Source organism: Akebia trifoliata, chromosome 15 (genome assembly GCF_017979445.1).
Source record: "Akebia trifoliata isolate Shusen 1 chromosome 15, ASM1797944v1, whole genome shotgun sequence".
Classification (NCBI taxonomy): Eukaryota; Viridiplantae; Streptophyta; class Magnoliopsida; order Ranunculales; family Lardizabalaceae; genus Akebia; species Akebia trifoliata.
The window spans coordinates 8,330,033-8,345,838 of record NC_141389.1 but is presented as its reverse complement, the minus strand read 5'-3'; the positions used below and the strand labels follow the sequence as shown (position 1 = coordinate 8,345,838).

Here is a 15,806-nt window from a genome sequence, read left to right as displayed (position 1 = left end):
TCATAATGCGCCAAAAACGACTGCCCCTACAGTCGCAAAAAGAGTCATTTTAAAAGGAGTGGTTTTTTAAAAACGACAGTCGGAAAAAAACGACTGTCAAAGACAGTCGTAAAAAACGACAGTAAAATAAGGATATAGCGACGGTCAGCGACCGTCGCTATAGGGTATTTTAAAATAAAAAAAACATATTTTACACCTGCCCCCTTCACCTGTTGTTAAATAGTGGAAATACCCCTATGTTTTACATTGATGTCCTAGACCCCAACTAACAATATGAAAAGACCCAAATACCCCTCGTCTTCAACTTTCATAAATGTAACTAAAAATCATTAATGATCTCCCACTCCTGTTTCAAATCAACACCCACATTAAGTTCAAACTAAAAATCTCAAAGAATAATTCTGAAATAGACAGATATACAATCCATCAAACACTTGGACACAGATAAAACAGAAATCATAAAGAAAAAGAAAAAAAAAACTTAAAATTCCCTTCTTTTTTTTAATATGTAGAAACAACTCAAAATTGGGATAAAAAGGTTGATGGTGAAAGAATTTGAACCTAATCCCAAGTAAGATCTCGAAGTGGTCAGTATAAAACTTTTAAACAAATAATAAAAATAAAAAATGATCTAATAACAAAAAATTTAAAGACAGTATACGTACCTGCAAGGAGTGTCGGATTCACGACGATATAATTTTTTTTGATAAGAGGTTAAAGATGATATAAATAACAAAGAGAAATAATTAAAAGAACCACAATATGTTACCAATAGGGAACAATGAACAATCTAATGCTTGTAACGCAAAACATATCCAAATATACAGAACCTTCAGTTGTGTTTCGTGATGTCTCATGCAGTAACGCAAGTGATGTTGATAACGAGGCTTGAAGAGTGGAAAGAGAACGCAATTCTCATGAATGTTTGACATGAGCCCTTATAGATCTATCGCCGTACAATGCTGCCATAAATGCATCCTTATTATAGCCACAAATTATAAAGGTGATAAAACTACTACTAAAAAATTAAAATAAGCATTCACATACAAGGAACCATCTCCAAATAACAGATGTGTTAATTGTTCAAGAGAATCCAAATAGTTCTTTCATACCAGATCCAAGAGTTTGTAGCCCAAAAATTAGAAGAGTGATAAATATAACAAATAGGGAACACTAAAAGAAGAAAAACAGCATACCCCAAATTCAGAATTGGCAAGAGATTGAATGAAATCCATTAAATAGCACCAACCTGGCAGTGGAAGGCAGGGGTTCTCTACAAGCACTGTTGTAGGTTTAACATCTGAGAAGTCCTTCTCTTGCAAAGAATTGGATATGTCATTAGCGGAGAAGGGAATGCTGCACCAAGAGGCATTGATTAGAAGTAGTTCTTACTATAGTAAAAGTTCCACATCATCTTACAATGCTTCCGCCAAGACTGAAACAAAACATCGGCTTTGGGGAATGTTTCATATTGTATGGGTCAAGGCAGTCTCGGTTTTTCTGCTGACTAAGAGAATGCCTCATGGAAAGATTTCAAATCTTGGTTTAGACCCATGTTACCTGATTCGTGGGTTCGCTTGGTTTGAATTCGGGTTTGCATTTCGGGGTTTGCCACTCAAGAATGAACCTGGTTTGTAGGGTAGTTAGAGGTGCGGGCAAAGGTCATTGGTGATTTCATCGTAGGAAATTCTTGACTTCTGGTGTATAACCTATGGAGCAACCAACCAAGGGAAGTGATGATAACATAAGATGGCGAAATTTTAAAGTAACTAAATTCAATGCTCGTAAAACATTATATTTTCAATAAAACCAACACACTTGTTGATGAAATCAACGGGTGCTAAATAAGAAAAAGTTACCAAATATGCTTTCCAAGTAATCTCATGCTGTTACCAAAACATCCTTCTTGAATGTCTTAAGATTGTCATTGTTCCAAATTTGTATGGCTAATCATGTCTTAAATATTCACTGGAATTTTAATTTGGACACCAATGTATTTTGTAGGTAATAATTAATAAAATTTACAACAAACAGTAAAATGATTGATAGTATGAACTTCACAGTTGAACCAAATTGAAGTGGTCTACCAAGGTCACAAATTAAATAGCAGTATGCAACATCCACGCAAGTTCCATATCGATATACATATCAGCTTCAAGTGTTGACACTATACCATACAAAAAATACTTAAGACCAGTCTGCCCCAAATTCAACAGTTTTAGTACTATCCACGCAGTCTAACAAGCTCTTAAGCCAAGTGAGAAACTTCAAATAATCAAAGGCATATCATACACCAGAAACTCATTAGTAAAGATAAATTTAACCAGTTGTGACAGTATCTACATTTTTAATTTTCTTTTCCTCTCTTTTCTCTTCCGCTGTATTAGTAGGTAGGTCTCCTTAACCTCCTTTGTTCCTTTTGGTTTAGATTAATGTACCTCATGTTTATGAAAATTATAATAATAATAGTAATAACAATAATTACAATAACAATAATAATAATAAGTTATCGTATTAAGCTTCAATACATGAAAGACGTACCAAGAACCCCACAGCTTGCCTAATGTGCTTAAGTTCATCCTAAGACGAGCCTGCATACTGCAATGAACCAGGAATCGTCAGATATAATTAAAAAATAATAATGATAATAATAATAAAGTAAAGCCAACTAAACAGGCTAGTGAAAATCATTGAAGGGAATTGCGTCTTCTTTTGCTTGGGCACACCATAACTCTAATTCAGCCAACCCAGATTTCACATATTCTCCATTGCTGAATGTACAGCACTCATGACGTAGCAGAAGACTAAAGCAGCATGTAACAGCATCCTTATATATACAGTAAACTTTTTAAAGATTTATGTCGAAAGACGGCACAACAGAACAGTTATTACCTGTTAAAAAGTTGGACGTTGATATAGGAGAAAATCTGAGTAAAGATCTTCTGAATAAGAACCGGAGGGACCTGAAACAAGGGAAATTATAAGCCTAACTGGGCAATATAATGCACTTGCTAATGGTGCTCAAATCCTTAGTAGCTTAATATAATGCACTTGCTAATGGCGCCAATGATAAAATGCACAAGTTATTGCTAACTTACGCAATAGGTGGAGAAGCGGTAGGGATCACTCCTATTTTCTTTGATGAACCATCAAAACATTCCAGAAGTAAGATTGTTAGCTACTACATGAAATAAATGGAGTAAAGTACATGGTAAAATTATGCACCAAAAACCATGCATGTGGACCAGAGACATTGATAAAGTATCTAGGTATCATAGGTGGCGAGCTAAAACTATGAGCATGAGAAGCATAACTAAGCATAGAGTCTTAAAAAAGGAATTCCATGGCTGCTGACAACTTGTATTTGTGCTCCTTACATGCCTTATGGCAATATGACGTAGTGGCTAAACCTCATATATCATATAGATAGACAACACACCAACCAGTCATTTGGAAATACACATAAAACAAACAAAAAAAATCAAATAGTTAAAATAGCCTACCGAGCACAACTCTAGAATACAACCAACACTCCATATATCACATGGGTAATTCCATCCAAGTCCAGTACGGACAAAATCACAGTGGTTAACAGTAGTACAAAGCTGCCAATTATTCTTAAGAGACAACCAAAAAAAAATAAAAATAAAGGTAGGCAACAAGGGAGATGCGGATATCAATAACATCATACCAAGAATAACCTCAGGTGCACAGTAATGCCGTGTTGATACGATGTATCTATGATCCTGATGCTCATAGGTTGTGCTACCAAAATCAATCACCTTGATAGCACTTAACTTCGGAAGTATCTTGAAGTAAGACCCATCCTTGGGCGATCGAGATGAAACCTTTACATCTACAATATTTTAATGGTGTTATTAAACCAATGAAATAATAATAAAAGAAGGTAGGCAAAGAAAAAAGAAAGAGAAGATTTTCAATTTCTGGTAGGAAGAAGATGAGATCCATCTTTTAAAACGTAACTAACCTTGAAATCTGGAATTTTTACATACTCTGGCGAAACAAGAAGTATGTTCTCTGGCTTTAAATCAGTATGGATGAGACGCAAATCATGCATAACTGCAAATTTTATAAATACAATACCAAAACATAAGCACTTGTAGCAGTGGACACATAATTCAACATAACAACCACCTACTGATTAAACAATTTAACTGATAATAGTAAGCAAAGGCAGAGAGGACTGCCAATGATAGTCAAACCAGTTCAGTATTTTTACGTCCAGTCCAGATATATGATATGAGATACCCCTATGTGTAGACAAACTTCTTTGATCCTTCACACTTTTTCTCATAGGTTTAAGAGTTAAAACAGGGTTCTGATCTCAAGCAATATCAAATCACAGGAAAAATTGCTAATATATACATAGCCTGATATTTTGTAACTCAACAGACATTAGGTGCATGGTTCAAAGTTTTGCTATGTTTCGATTGAACATTCCATTTTGGTAGAGATCAAAACCAAAAATTGATCCCGAGATGTTGAATGTTTCAGATTGTCTCAAATATTTTGGTAGAGACAATCTCAGTTTTCCTCCTGACCAAAACATTGCCTCTAGACGAGATTTTAAACCTTGGTTAGATTACAGATATTGCTTTGAGCACATTTGCACCTTAAGTTTCAACCTCATTGAAAGAACTGAGAGAAAATCTTCTATTTAAACATAAATTATAACCTTGTAAGAACTGAGAGCAAATTTTTGAAGAATTAAAGCAGGATGAACAACCTAACTTAAAAGCACTTCCATATATCAACCTGTGCTAAATAAACTTGATGAGGAGAATCCAAAGAAGCCAAATCGGCTTCATCGATGGTGTGTCCTCTCTGTCCATGAACTTCTGACTGAAGACAAGCACCATGACCATCCTCTAAATGTTGAAGACGTTTTTTGCAAGAAGTGATGAAAAAAGAGAATGGTAAAGGAACTTACAACAGAAAAAAGCAAAATATAATAAATTAAGCTGAATAGGAAAGCAGCAATCTTCCAAATTCTAACTCATCAAAGAGAAAATCCCTAAATCTAGTAATATATGAGTGGTTACCATCTCGTGACTTCTAAGATCACCATAGAAGACTGGTGGGGATCTGGACAGCATAGCCTCCACAACAGAAGACCCTGCTTGTTCCTGAAATTTCCATGCAAGTGTCCAATAAATATAGAGGTTGATAATCAAAAAAGCATATATTAATCCACCAATTGCAAATCTCCTCATCAGTGTCGCAATTTCCAAAAGTGTTCTAAATCAGAGGATGATACAGAATTCACCTTGGCACTACTGGTGAACTTTCTTGCCATCTTTCTTGGAAGAGATAAAATCAGTTCTAAATCAGAGGATGATACAGAATTCACCTTGTGTATTCTTCGATATTGAGCATTTCCTTGGTACCAAGTTCTATATGAAAGTGCCTAGAAACATAATTAAAATACAGAACAAATTAAATCTTGGGTGATTTGGACAGGCTCTACATTTTTGTTGAATATTTGAGATACTCATGTTTTCAAATAGGGATATACCCTTGATCGTCTACTACTTATAAACACTTTGTATCTACTTTCCTCTCCAGCTCTTCTAGAAAGCTTTGCTCAGAGGCATATAAATTGTTTGAACCTTAGTATATTAATCATGATTCAGTTGTAAATTTAATAGAGAATTGATTGCCAGCTTGATCCTAACAGATATTATCACTATCCTATCATCAAATCCTTTCAGGTTCAAGTAATATTATAAAAAACTACTTTTCTACAAAGAAAAACAATTGAAAATCATAAATTCAAGCTTTTATCATCTGGTGTGAACAAGAAAACTCTAGAAAATTCAAGAGAGGGAAAAAAACAAACCAACCTGGCGCTCTGGATCCAACTTGAACAGGTCGAGTCGAGAGAGAGCGCGATTTTGTTTACTTAAGGAGAGATGAACACAAAGGAATTCGATAATCAAACCAGATCGGGGGGAGAGAGAGAGAGAGAGATATTCGTTTTTCTCTCTGGGGAAGAAAGGGGTAGTTTTGAGTGGCTACTGGCACACCAACTTTTACTTATTACCGTCAGTGATTCCATAAAAACGACGTGGAAAAGACAGTCAAACACTGTCGCCATTAACGACAGCCTGTAACTGTCGTTTTTAGCGCAATGGTAGTGTCGTCAAAAACACAATATGACGTAGTGAGTGGTTTGCGCCTAAATAATAAAAAATGGAAGGAAAATGTCAATATCGATTAGTGAAAATGTCTTTTGATTGAAACTTGTTGATATGAAAGTGCCAAAAACATGAAGTATGGAGACTATGGATCCAATACAATAAGAAATTTCAAGGCATTTAACTCTGTCATAGTTCTTTTCATATTGTAACGACTGAACAAGTATCGATGCTGTTTATACATGATTGACAAATTGCATAGAACTTGCACACCTACAGATGGGTTTGTTTTATGGTTGTTCATATTAGAATAACCATACAGAGAAATTCTTTATCGCATTTATAAAATAGGGAGGAGAAATGAACACTCTCTAAATATATGAAACAGTAAAAACTTCAGCATAAAGAATATTAAATGTAAGAGTGGCATAAGTTCATGCATTATGAGAAAACTCAATTGCTATTAGCCAAGCATGATTCACATGTTTTTAAGCATTATGGACAATAACCTCTCACCATATTGCAGAAAGGACATTGGGCATAATAGCAGACCTATTCCATCTTAGCTTTAAAGTTTATACAAAGGATTACGTATGGATTGGGTCCCTATTAGTTAATTATAAGTACTCAACATGGACAAAGTGGGATAAAGAATCAATGGAATATACGTAATTGGACTTTGAAGATAAAATAACATGCAATGTTTACAAATCAAAAACACATTCAAATATTTATTTTCCTATAAACATAATTCCTCGTGGTTTTTGTAATCATTATGAAATTTTAATTCTTTTCATGGATCCATTATGAAGTTCTTTCATTAACTCGGTTCTTCTAGAAACAGATAAATTAATAATAAATTTAAATTAAGACCAAATCAGAAATAGAGTAGCCCCATACTTCCTACCACCAACCTTGAATTTGAAGATCCAAAAACACATTTGAAAATCTAATTTATATTACTGAAAAATCTACGAAAACAAATATTGGCACTTCAAGTTCAAGCAATCCAAAATTACATGCTTCAAAATATAGGAATCTATCGATATCGAGATTGATACGAAATATAACAGATAAAAAACCTAAATCTTCAATCCAAATTTAAATGTATTGGATAAAAAACCTTAATACAGTATATATAAAGAAAATAGGGAATAAAGGGAATAATATATGATCCCTCTAAAGTCTTACCTAGTCGCAATGTTTCCTGGCTTGTTGCGTGAGGTGATGCAGCAGGTGAGGGTCCCTTTGTGACGAATCTGATCACTTCGAGCTATCAAAGACAGGCAGCGAGATTGATAGGTCACTTCGAGCTATCAAAGAGAGGTAGCAATGAGATACAGATATAGATGAGATATAGAGAGAACGAGGATCAGATCTAGATCGAGATCGATCGATTAAATAGAGTGGGAGATGAGATCTATCGAGGGAGACAGATCGAATGAGAGATCGATCGAGAAAGAGAGATAAAGAGGTCTATCGATCGATGGAGAGGTCGATCGATCGAGAGAGAGAGTGAAAAAGTGAGGCCGATCGATCGAGAGAGAGAGTGTGAGAAAGCGATGGAGACGTCGATCAATCGATCGAGAGAGAGAGAGAGAGAGAGAGAGAGAGAGAGAGAGAGAGAGAGAGAGAGAGAGAGAGGGCGAAGTCGACCGAGACAGAGACTGTGAGAGGTCGTAGAGAAACAATGAAGAGAAAGAGAAGATGAAAACGTGGTCCACGGGCTGTAGAGTTTTGGGTTTTAAAATTCGACGGGCCAGGCCCAACAAATTTTTTTATAAAAATTTCGGATTTTCACGTAGTGTATATCCCATCCAAACCTTCACGGATAGGATACTTATTGAAATCCATATCCTTGAAACCGGCCTGGAGTTTTTCGACTGGAATGGATCGGATTCCAAGTCTGACACGATCCATTAGCAGCCCTAGTTGTAGGTATTGAATGGTCATAATCAATGGTAATTCCTGAGTACTTTTTATGTGTTCATGTAGGTACATAATTGAAAAATGTAATATTAGATGGCCTAGCACTACGTGAAAAGAGGGGTGAATTCCATGCAATATTGGTCGTCAAATTCACCCCTTTTTTCACATAGTGTAAGACTGTCAAATTTTGTAAAATTTGATGGACCAACCCATCAAGATTTTTGATGTTCAAATATAGGTTAAAAGAGTGGAATGCTTCGGTGGTGGGTAATATTGGCTCCAAAATAAAATTGGCTGAGGATTTGGTGCAGAGATGCGAAGATAAATTGGCAGAATCCTGGGATCAAGCTACGTATGAGCAAGGTCAACAAGCCAAGGGGGAGTACAATCAACGGTCAATCATGAGGAATCCTAATGGTAAAGCTATGGACCAGCATTAAGATGGTGATAAGAATACCAAATTCTTTCATATGTCTGCAAAGATTAGATTTGCTCGTAATGCTATTAAGCAAGGTCAAATTCTCCGATGGATCCATATTAACGGATCAAAAAAGCAACATTGGAATTTGAACAAATTCTTTCCTCCGAGTCTACATCTTTAGACACCCAGCTCCTTGGTTTGAGGTCAGTGAATCAAGTCCAAAACGAGAGCTTTGTACGCTTTGTCTATGAATCTCTGTGGTGCAGCCGGTACAGAGGGGTTTTCTGGGGTCTTCTACGATGCAGCTTGGAATATTATTAAGAAGGATTTGACTGAAGTGGTTACCATCTTTTTCAGATTTGGTTTTATTCTAGAAGTAGTTAACTCGACAGGGATAGCGTTGATTCCAAAGATTGAGGTTCCTGTATCTTTTTCAGATTACAGACCCATTCTCTTTGTAATTATCTCTATAAAATCGTTTCTAAAATTTTAGCTATCCGATTGGGAGAGATTCTTCCATGGTTAGTTTCTCAAGAACATGGGGCTTTCGTCAAAGGTAGGAATATTTACAACAATATTGTTATGCCTCATGAAACTATTGATGATCTCAATAGAAAAACTCGAAGTAATAATATTGCCCTCAAGATCGATATGAAAAAAAGCTTATCACAGGCTATTTTCGGGATGCATTTTTCTCAATTATGGTGAAAGGATCTTCCTTCGGATATTCAAAGGGAGTCGTGGGCTTTGTCAGGATGATCCTGTTAGGAAGTTGTGGTACTGGGCACACAATTACAACTGAAGTAGAAAAGAAAATAAAAATGAAAATGATGAACACCAAAATTTAACGTGGAAATCCTCCAAAAATTGGAGTAAAAACCACGGGCAAACTGCAGAAGGATTTCACTATTGCAAAAGAAATACAACTCTTTCTATATATAAATAAGGAGAGCAGAAAACACACTCTCTCACCATATGAGAAAACACACTCTCTCTAACAAAGGAAAGGCTATGAAGATTAGGAGAAACCTAACAATTTTTCTCTCTAAACTTTCTTTCCCTCTCTCTCTTAGTTAGGATGGGATTCTAACACGAGACTGGGATGATTTCTGAATGAGAGGAGGCATGTATTTATAGAGGGAGATAGGTGGTTATCCAGTCGCCAAGTTTGATTTATCCAGTCGCCAAGTTTGACTTTATCCAGTCGTCATTTTTGACTTTATCCAGTCGTCAAATTTGACTTTATCCAGTCGTCAATTTTAACTTTTCTTAACCGCCTTTAGATAACAAAAGTGACTTTATTATTTGACAGATCCTTTATCCCCAAGCTTATTTATTTTGGCAGAGGAAGCTCTCACCCAAGGATTTGTTGGGGGTAGAAAGTGCATTGCTCCAAGTCACTTGTTATTTGCAAATGACCTCATAATTTTCACCAAGGCTACTCAAAAGTCTCTTCGTGCTTTGAAGACTTTCTTAGAAACTTATTAGAAGGCCTCGAGTCAAAGGATTAGAGGGGTGACACTTAAATTCAAAGATCGCACATTTCGGCAAAAATGGAGATTGAGAGATGGTGTGTTGGCCCACAAGCTTCTGAGATGATGGAGAGGTCGAGAGAGATGGAGTAGTTTGAGAAGATGAAGATAGAAGAACTGAGACTCTGAGAGGTCATGGGTTCCACACTATTCGTGCAAAACGAATTAGAGAAAACAGCGAGTCAACTCACTTGAGCCGTTCCACTATCAATAAAAAACGGTAAAAGGCCATTTCCAATTTGAAACGGCTATAAACCGTTTTTTGTTGGCGTTTCTATTATCCATTTTTGGTGTAGTGCCATGGAATCTGTCCTGTAGATAGCATTCGCAAAAGGAGGAATTTTTCTTTCCCTTCGCGGTGTTGTCTATGTGAGAACGTAGAAGAAGATCTTCAGCATTTGTTTTTCAAATGTCGCTTCACTTGCTCGATTTTGAATTATTTCAAGGCTGCATTTAAGGATGGTTCAGGTCCAATGAATTCTTTCCAGGATATTTGCAGTTGGCGAGGGTCTTCTTTAACTCAATTTGGTTCTTTGTTCAATGATGGCCCGTGGGTGATCTTATGGTTATTATGGACAGCTAGAAATCGATACTTGTTTGAAGGGATAAAACCTTCAATCAATAGAGATATCCAGAGGATATCTTCTTGGATGTTAGAGTTCAGCTCTGTTGGGCATTTTAGACTTAATTCTTTGGTGCTTCAGAATAGAATCTTGCGGCTTATGGGTGTCTCTATTCGTTCTTGTCCCTCGAGAAGAGCCATTGCAATTTCATAGTCTCCTCCTCTGCTTGGGTGGTTGAAATTGAATGTGGATGGTGCGAGTGGTGGATGTTTTATGCTCAGAGATTCTTTTGGGAAGGTTCTTAGTGCAGGTTGCTACCCTCTTGGTATCAGTTCCAATAATGTGTTGAATCTTTAGCTCTTCTTCAAGCATTGGAAGTTCTTAATATTCAGGACCTCAATGTTAGTGTGGAGATTGATTCTATGCTCTCATGTTTCAACTGGAAAATTCAGCACTCATGGAGGAAGGGTAATGCTGTTGCTGATGCCTTAGCTAAATTTGCTATTTCTTGTAATTCTCCCATGTTGTTCCCTTCTTTATCTATTTTTTCCTTTGCTGGCCAAACAAGCTTTGTTGGGGGACAGATTGAAGCTTCCTCATATCCGCCTTGTAATTTAAGCTCCTCTCTTGTATCTTGGTTTGGTTTTTTAATATAATTTTCGCTTTGTAAAAAAAAAGAAACTATTTTTTGTGGCTCAAGGTGATCGAATTAAATGTTTGATTCACTGCTGAATAACTGACAAAAATTTCAAGAAGGCTATTGGCTGTCGATTTTGAATTTCACATGGAAAAATAATACAGCTGCTACTTTCACCTCAACTTTTACTTATTACATCCCATTTCTTGAATTATTTACCACACCCTAATTAAAGATTAAAACACACCATCAAACATTACAAAAGTTTGGTTGCCTCAGCATCACACCCTAGTTAGTAATGGAATGAAGTTGTATTTGAGCAACAAAGCATGCACTATGTGAAAAGATGCCTTATTTGATGGTTGAGGGCCATCAAATTTTGCAAAATTTGACGGACCATCCCGTCAAATTTGCCTGTCAAATTTTTCAATGTAGAATTTTTTTTTTGACGGCTCAAAGACGTCAAACTAACTAAAAAATGCAATTGCCCAAAGCTGTAGAATTTGTCTAGGGAAATTTTGACAGTTGTAAGCCATCAAATCTGGGCAACTTTCAATTTGAATTGTATCTAATAAAAATTAAATTTTTTTTGTTGTAGTTTAGTAAAGCCTGCAAACAAATATACGATATCCAATTGTACACTAAGCCGTCCAACAATCAACATCTAGTCATTCAAACTATTGTCACACAATCCATAGAAACTATATTTCACTAAATAAAATCTAAAATATAATTGCAAATCCAGTTTGTTAGATAATTCACATCCTAGCCATGCTGATTACAATGAGTTCTTGATTTACAAACAGCCGATCTTGCCATTATCATCATCGAAGCCTTATCCGAAAGATTTTTGGGTCCACTACTTAGATCTTGTTCCTCTGTGATTTCCATCCATAGTCACATGTTACAATCCGATCTTATAATAAACCAAAATGAACTAAAACAAAAGCATTTATCAAAGACAAAATATTATAACAAGTATCATCTTTACGAAAGCATTTCTCATAACTCAATAACTGAAATTCAAGAAAAAGTGCTAAGGAACTGAAAATCTAACTCTCAACATCACAAAAAAAATTTCAAAGGTAGTACTTACAAAAGGCAACTACTGAAAGTTGCATCTCTTAACAAGCCAGGAAGACAACATTTTAATGATCCACAAGTCCTGCATTGTGTAAACAAAGATCATGCATGATGCCTATATATATATATATAAATAGTATAAATCTAAAAATTGCACCATTATCTTAGAATTCAGTTCGTGTTTACACACTCTTTAAAGCCCCACCAATCCAATGTTCAGATTCTCAGTCAGTGAACCCATCCATAAAAGACTATATACAAACATGAAAATATCAAACCCACTGACCATACTCAAATAAAACTAGTATAAGTCATCGATCACGTTACTTGTTTGTGTTAAGACATAAAATATAATCATGCAATCAAAGAATGCCAAGAGCATCACAATCACACAAAATATCCATATTACTCACCAATTATAGTTTTCCTTGTTTTTATCTTCTTTTGAAAGAGAAATTGCAGTAGCTTGATATATATCTTCATACTCAAACAATGCATCATGTATTCAAGTTCCTCTGCAAAATAAAGTTAAAAAAGCACTAACATGAAAAAAGCAACTTAACATTTAAAAATCACAAACCCATCATCTAACCAAGGCTATGATATGTTCATGGGAGATAAAGAATATAACCTAAAACAGGAACCCATCCCTATCAGACTCAATTGCATCTTGTATTCATCAATTAACTCTAAAACTATAAACTACGTACTGCTTTCCAGCTAAATGTGAGGGAACAAAGTACCCTGATCAAGTAAGTTGAGCATGAGATAAAAGAGAATCCCAACAAGATGCAATAACTGAATTACTGTAAAACTAGAAGGTTCATCCAAAACTCTATCATTTCCAAGCTTCCCATGATATTGCCCTTTCTGGAATTTATGGTTGGAACCTTTAAAATTTTTGTTCAACCAACCCATAATGTGGAAGCCATCTGCTCATGGTCTGACAATTTTTATCCTACACATACATTATCCATTTAAGAAAGAAAAACATCAAATACAAAAGCAAAGGTGTCGCATTCATGGGAACCCAAAAGTGTGAAATGAGAACACAGACTGAGGAAGTGAATAGTGGATGTGTGTTTAGTAAGAGCCCAAAGTTCAAAGTGGATTGTGGTACCCAAATAGAATGTTTGTGAGTGGGTTTAAAGAATTTGGTTAGTAAGGACGAGATTCCTAAAATATCTTGCTCAAGCTTGCATCTCCCTTGAGTCAGACTTTTATACAATTTATTTTGAAAGGTCAGTAGAGTTAAGGCAGACCTGGACTAGCATAAGAAGGGGTTCAAGGGATTTGAACCTAAGACCTTGGGAACAACCTCCACTAGATCTTACCACTAAGCTATATGAGGAATGAATAACTAATCCTAAAGAGATCTTGTAGAGAGGTTTAGTGTTTGTATAGAATATTATAGCTTTTGTTGATCCCTTTCAACAAGTAATCATCCTTATCTGAACTATTCCTGTATTGGTTGCATTAGTTTTTGCCTGGGTCTAAAATGAGGATGAAAATGGTATGCAATTATTTTAGTGGCGAGAGTGACACATTCACACTTTGCTATGTTGTGTGCAATAACAGTTTCACACCATTTATTTTGACAACGACGCCTTATCCTAAAGATCCAGGTTGGCTAAACCAATCCTGATATTCTATTTCACTCTGTCTAGAGCCAAAGTCTTCTAGTTATTTTGACATAATGCTTTCAAAACATGTTTCTCAAGAACAATAACAATAATAGTAATAGAAAATAAATAAACTGATGAAGAAAACATCTCTTGAATTTAAACTGTTTTAAAATATTTAGAAATTGTTTACTTGAAAGTCATCTCAATTGATTTTTCTCGTAGTTTACTACCTATTAGGATTGCTCTTGCATTTCTACAAATGCTTCTATCCTTATTATATTATCTATTTTTTTTTTATTATTATTGATGGGTTTGTCTGATTTGTGCTGGCATAATTGGACTTTGTTAAAATTTTCTATGTTCAATTAGATTGATTTGATTGAAGATAAAACTAACATCTATGAGCCTAAAAAGATCTTACCACTAAGCTATTATGAAGCTTTGTTGGCTTTGCAAAACCTCCATTTTTAGTTTTAAGTTAGATAAAAACACCTTAAATTTTCTCTAGCCATAATTCTTTTAACAAGGAACACACATATCAGATGTGATCATTACCCTACCACCGAAGCAAATAAAGGCAATAATAACAAATGTTCACTGGAAATTCATTACACTTATGTAATGAAAAAAAAAAAATGAGCCTAAAAACAAGTCAACAAAGAGGCTTTCAATATATGTGAAAGGCAAAAATAAATGCAAGTAAAAGAAAACTCAAAATCAACCAAAAAGGAGGACTTATCTGACTGCTGTCATAGTTACTAATGAAAATCCTATAACCAGTCATTTACCTTGTTTCATAGTATTAGGTTCTTTTGCATTATAAATTTCCTAATAAGAAAAAAAAATTCAGATTGACATCTCAACAATCTAATGCAGCTGCACAACCACAAGAGTGAATAAAATGATACCTTGGCAAATCGAAACACTATATAGAGAAAAAAAGATAAAAACTAGAGGAGGAAGAAGAAAGCTTAAATTGATAAGTCTCTTATTCAATTAATTTGCCATATGACATTAGGCATTACAGGAGGAGTATTTAAACAAGTAATACAATGAAGTAATCCCATAAAATCTGCTACAAAAGATCCTCAGATTTGTAATTGGCATTATTCACCAAAAATTCTGCTATTTTGATTTGGTCTTTAGATAGGATTTTCCATATTAGCTGAAACTGATAAATCTTCATATTGATATGATTTTTCCTGATTTTTAGGACTTGCTGGATCATCATTATAGTTTAAACTTATTGCCATTAGAGCTCCAATACCCCTCAACATCTCTCCATCGATTTTGGCAATATTGTGAGAGTCTTCCCTCTTTTTTTTCCATGAATCTTGTGCTTCCTTTTCGGTAATATTGTGAGAGTCTTCCCCCTTTTTCCTCCAAGAATCTTGTGCTTCCTTATTGCTCCATTGACTGAGTTGTGGTTGATTGAGTTGTGTTTCCTTATTACTCCATTGACTGAGTTGTTTGTTGCTAATACCCTCTCTCAAACTTTGCCGGTGTTGGAGGCAAAGTTTGTTGCGGAAATATTGAAGGGCTGCTTTTGACATTGGCTTTGTGAAGAGGTCAGCAACTTGGTTATCAGTGGAGATATGTTGAGTGATAAGCAGTCCACGTGCAACGCGTTCGCGCACAAAATGATAATCCAACTCTATGTGTTTGCTTCGGGCATGGAATACAGGATTAACTGTCATATAAAGAGCACTGAGGTTATCACAGTAGAGTATGGGAGGAGATGTTATTGCAATTCGAAGATCTTTGAGAATGAATGTCATCCAAGTGAGTTCGGCTGCTGTGTTAGCCATGGCGCGGTACTCTGCTTCCGTGCTTGATCGCGAAATGGTATGTTGTTTTT

At 35.5% G+C, this 15,806-nt stretch overlaps 1 protein-coding gene and 1 long non-coding RNA gene across 4 annotated transcripts; both read right to left on the bottom strand.

Moving 5' to 3' along the window:
• Nucleotides 1-202: 202 nt before the first annotated feature.
• On the bottom strand, nt 203-5,201 carry LOC147384207 (uncharacterized). 3 transcript variants are annotated; one of them, XM_086426914.1, is made up of 8 exons: nt 5,064-5,201; nt 3,989-4,080; nt 3,692-3,848; nt 3,099-3,136; nt 2,893-2,963; nt 2,542-2,598; nt 1,250-1,356; nt 203-962 (listed from the first exon to the last, which is right to left on the bottom strand). In XM_086426914.1, exons 2-8 carry the CDS (start codon nt 4,076-4,078, stop codon nt 916-918), a joined length of 567 nt encoding a protein of 188 aa, XP_086283040.1. In that variant the 5' UTR covers nt 4,079-4,080; nt 5,064-5,201; the 3' UTR covers nt 203-915. The 3 variants fall into 3 exon arrangements, 1 of the variants encoding a protein (XP_086283040.1); XR_015173131.1 differs by lacking the exons at nt 203-962; nt 1,250-1,356; nt 2,542-2,598; nt 3,989-4,080; nt 5,064-5,201 and adding an exon at nt 2,709-2,804 and having other exon boundaries at nt 2,893-3,136; nt 3,692-3,852; XR_015173132.1 differs by lacking the exons at nt 203-962; nt 1,250-1,356; nt 2,542-2,598; ... (1 more) ...; nt 3,989-4,080; nt 5,064-5,201 and adding an exon at nt 2,709-2,804 and having other exon boundaries at nt 3,099-3,645.
• A 31-nt stretch (nt 5,202-5,232) lies between these two features.
• Nucleotides 5,233-7,801, bottom strand: LOC147384206 (uncharacterized). Its single transcript, XR_015173133.1, has 3 exons — nt 7,350-7,801; nt 5,865-6,199; nt 5,233-5,428 (listed from the first exon to the last, which is right to left on the bottom strand). It is a non-coding gene; the product is annotated as an uncharacterized LOC147384206 (long non-coding RNA).
• Nucleotides 7,802-15,806: the final 8,005 nt, after the last annotated feature.

Coding starts and splice junctions, on each gene's coding strand:
- LOC147384207 (XM_086426914.1), bottom strand. CDS start 4,078: ATGCATGATTTGCGTCTCATCCATACTGATTTAAAGCCAGAGAACATA. Junction 3,137..3,691: donor TGCACCTGAGGTTATTCTTG/GTATGATGTTAT, acceptor GGTTCATCAAAG/AAAATAGGAGTGATCCCTAC. Junction 2,599..2,892: donor AACGTCCAACTTTTTAACAG/GTAATAACTGTT, acceptor GGTTCATTGCAG/TATGCAGGCTCGTCTTAGGA.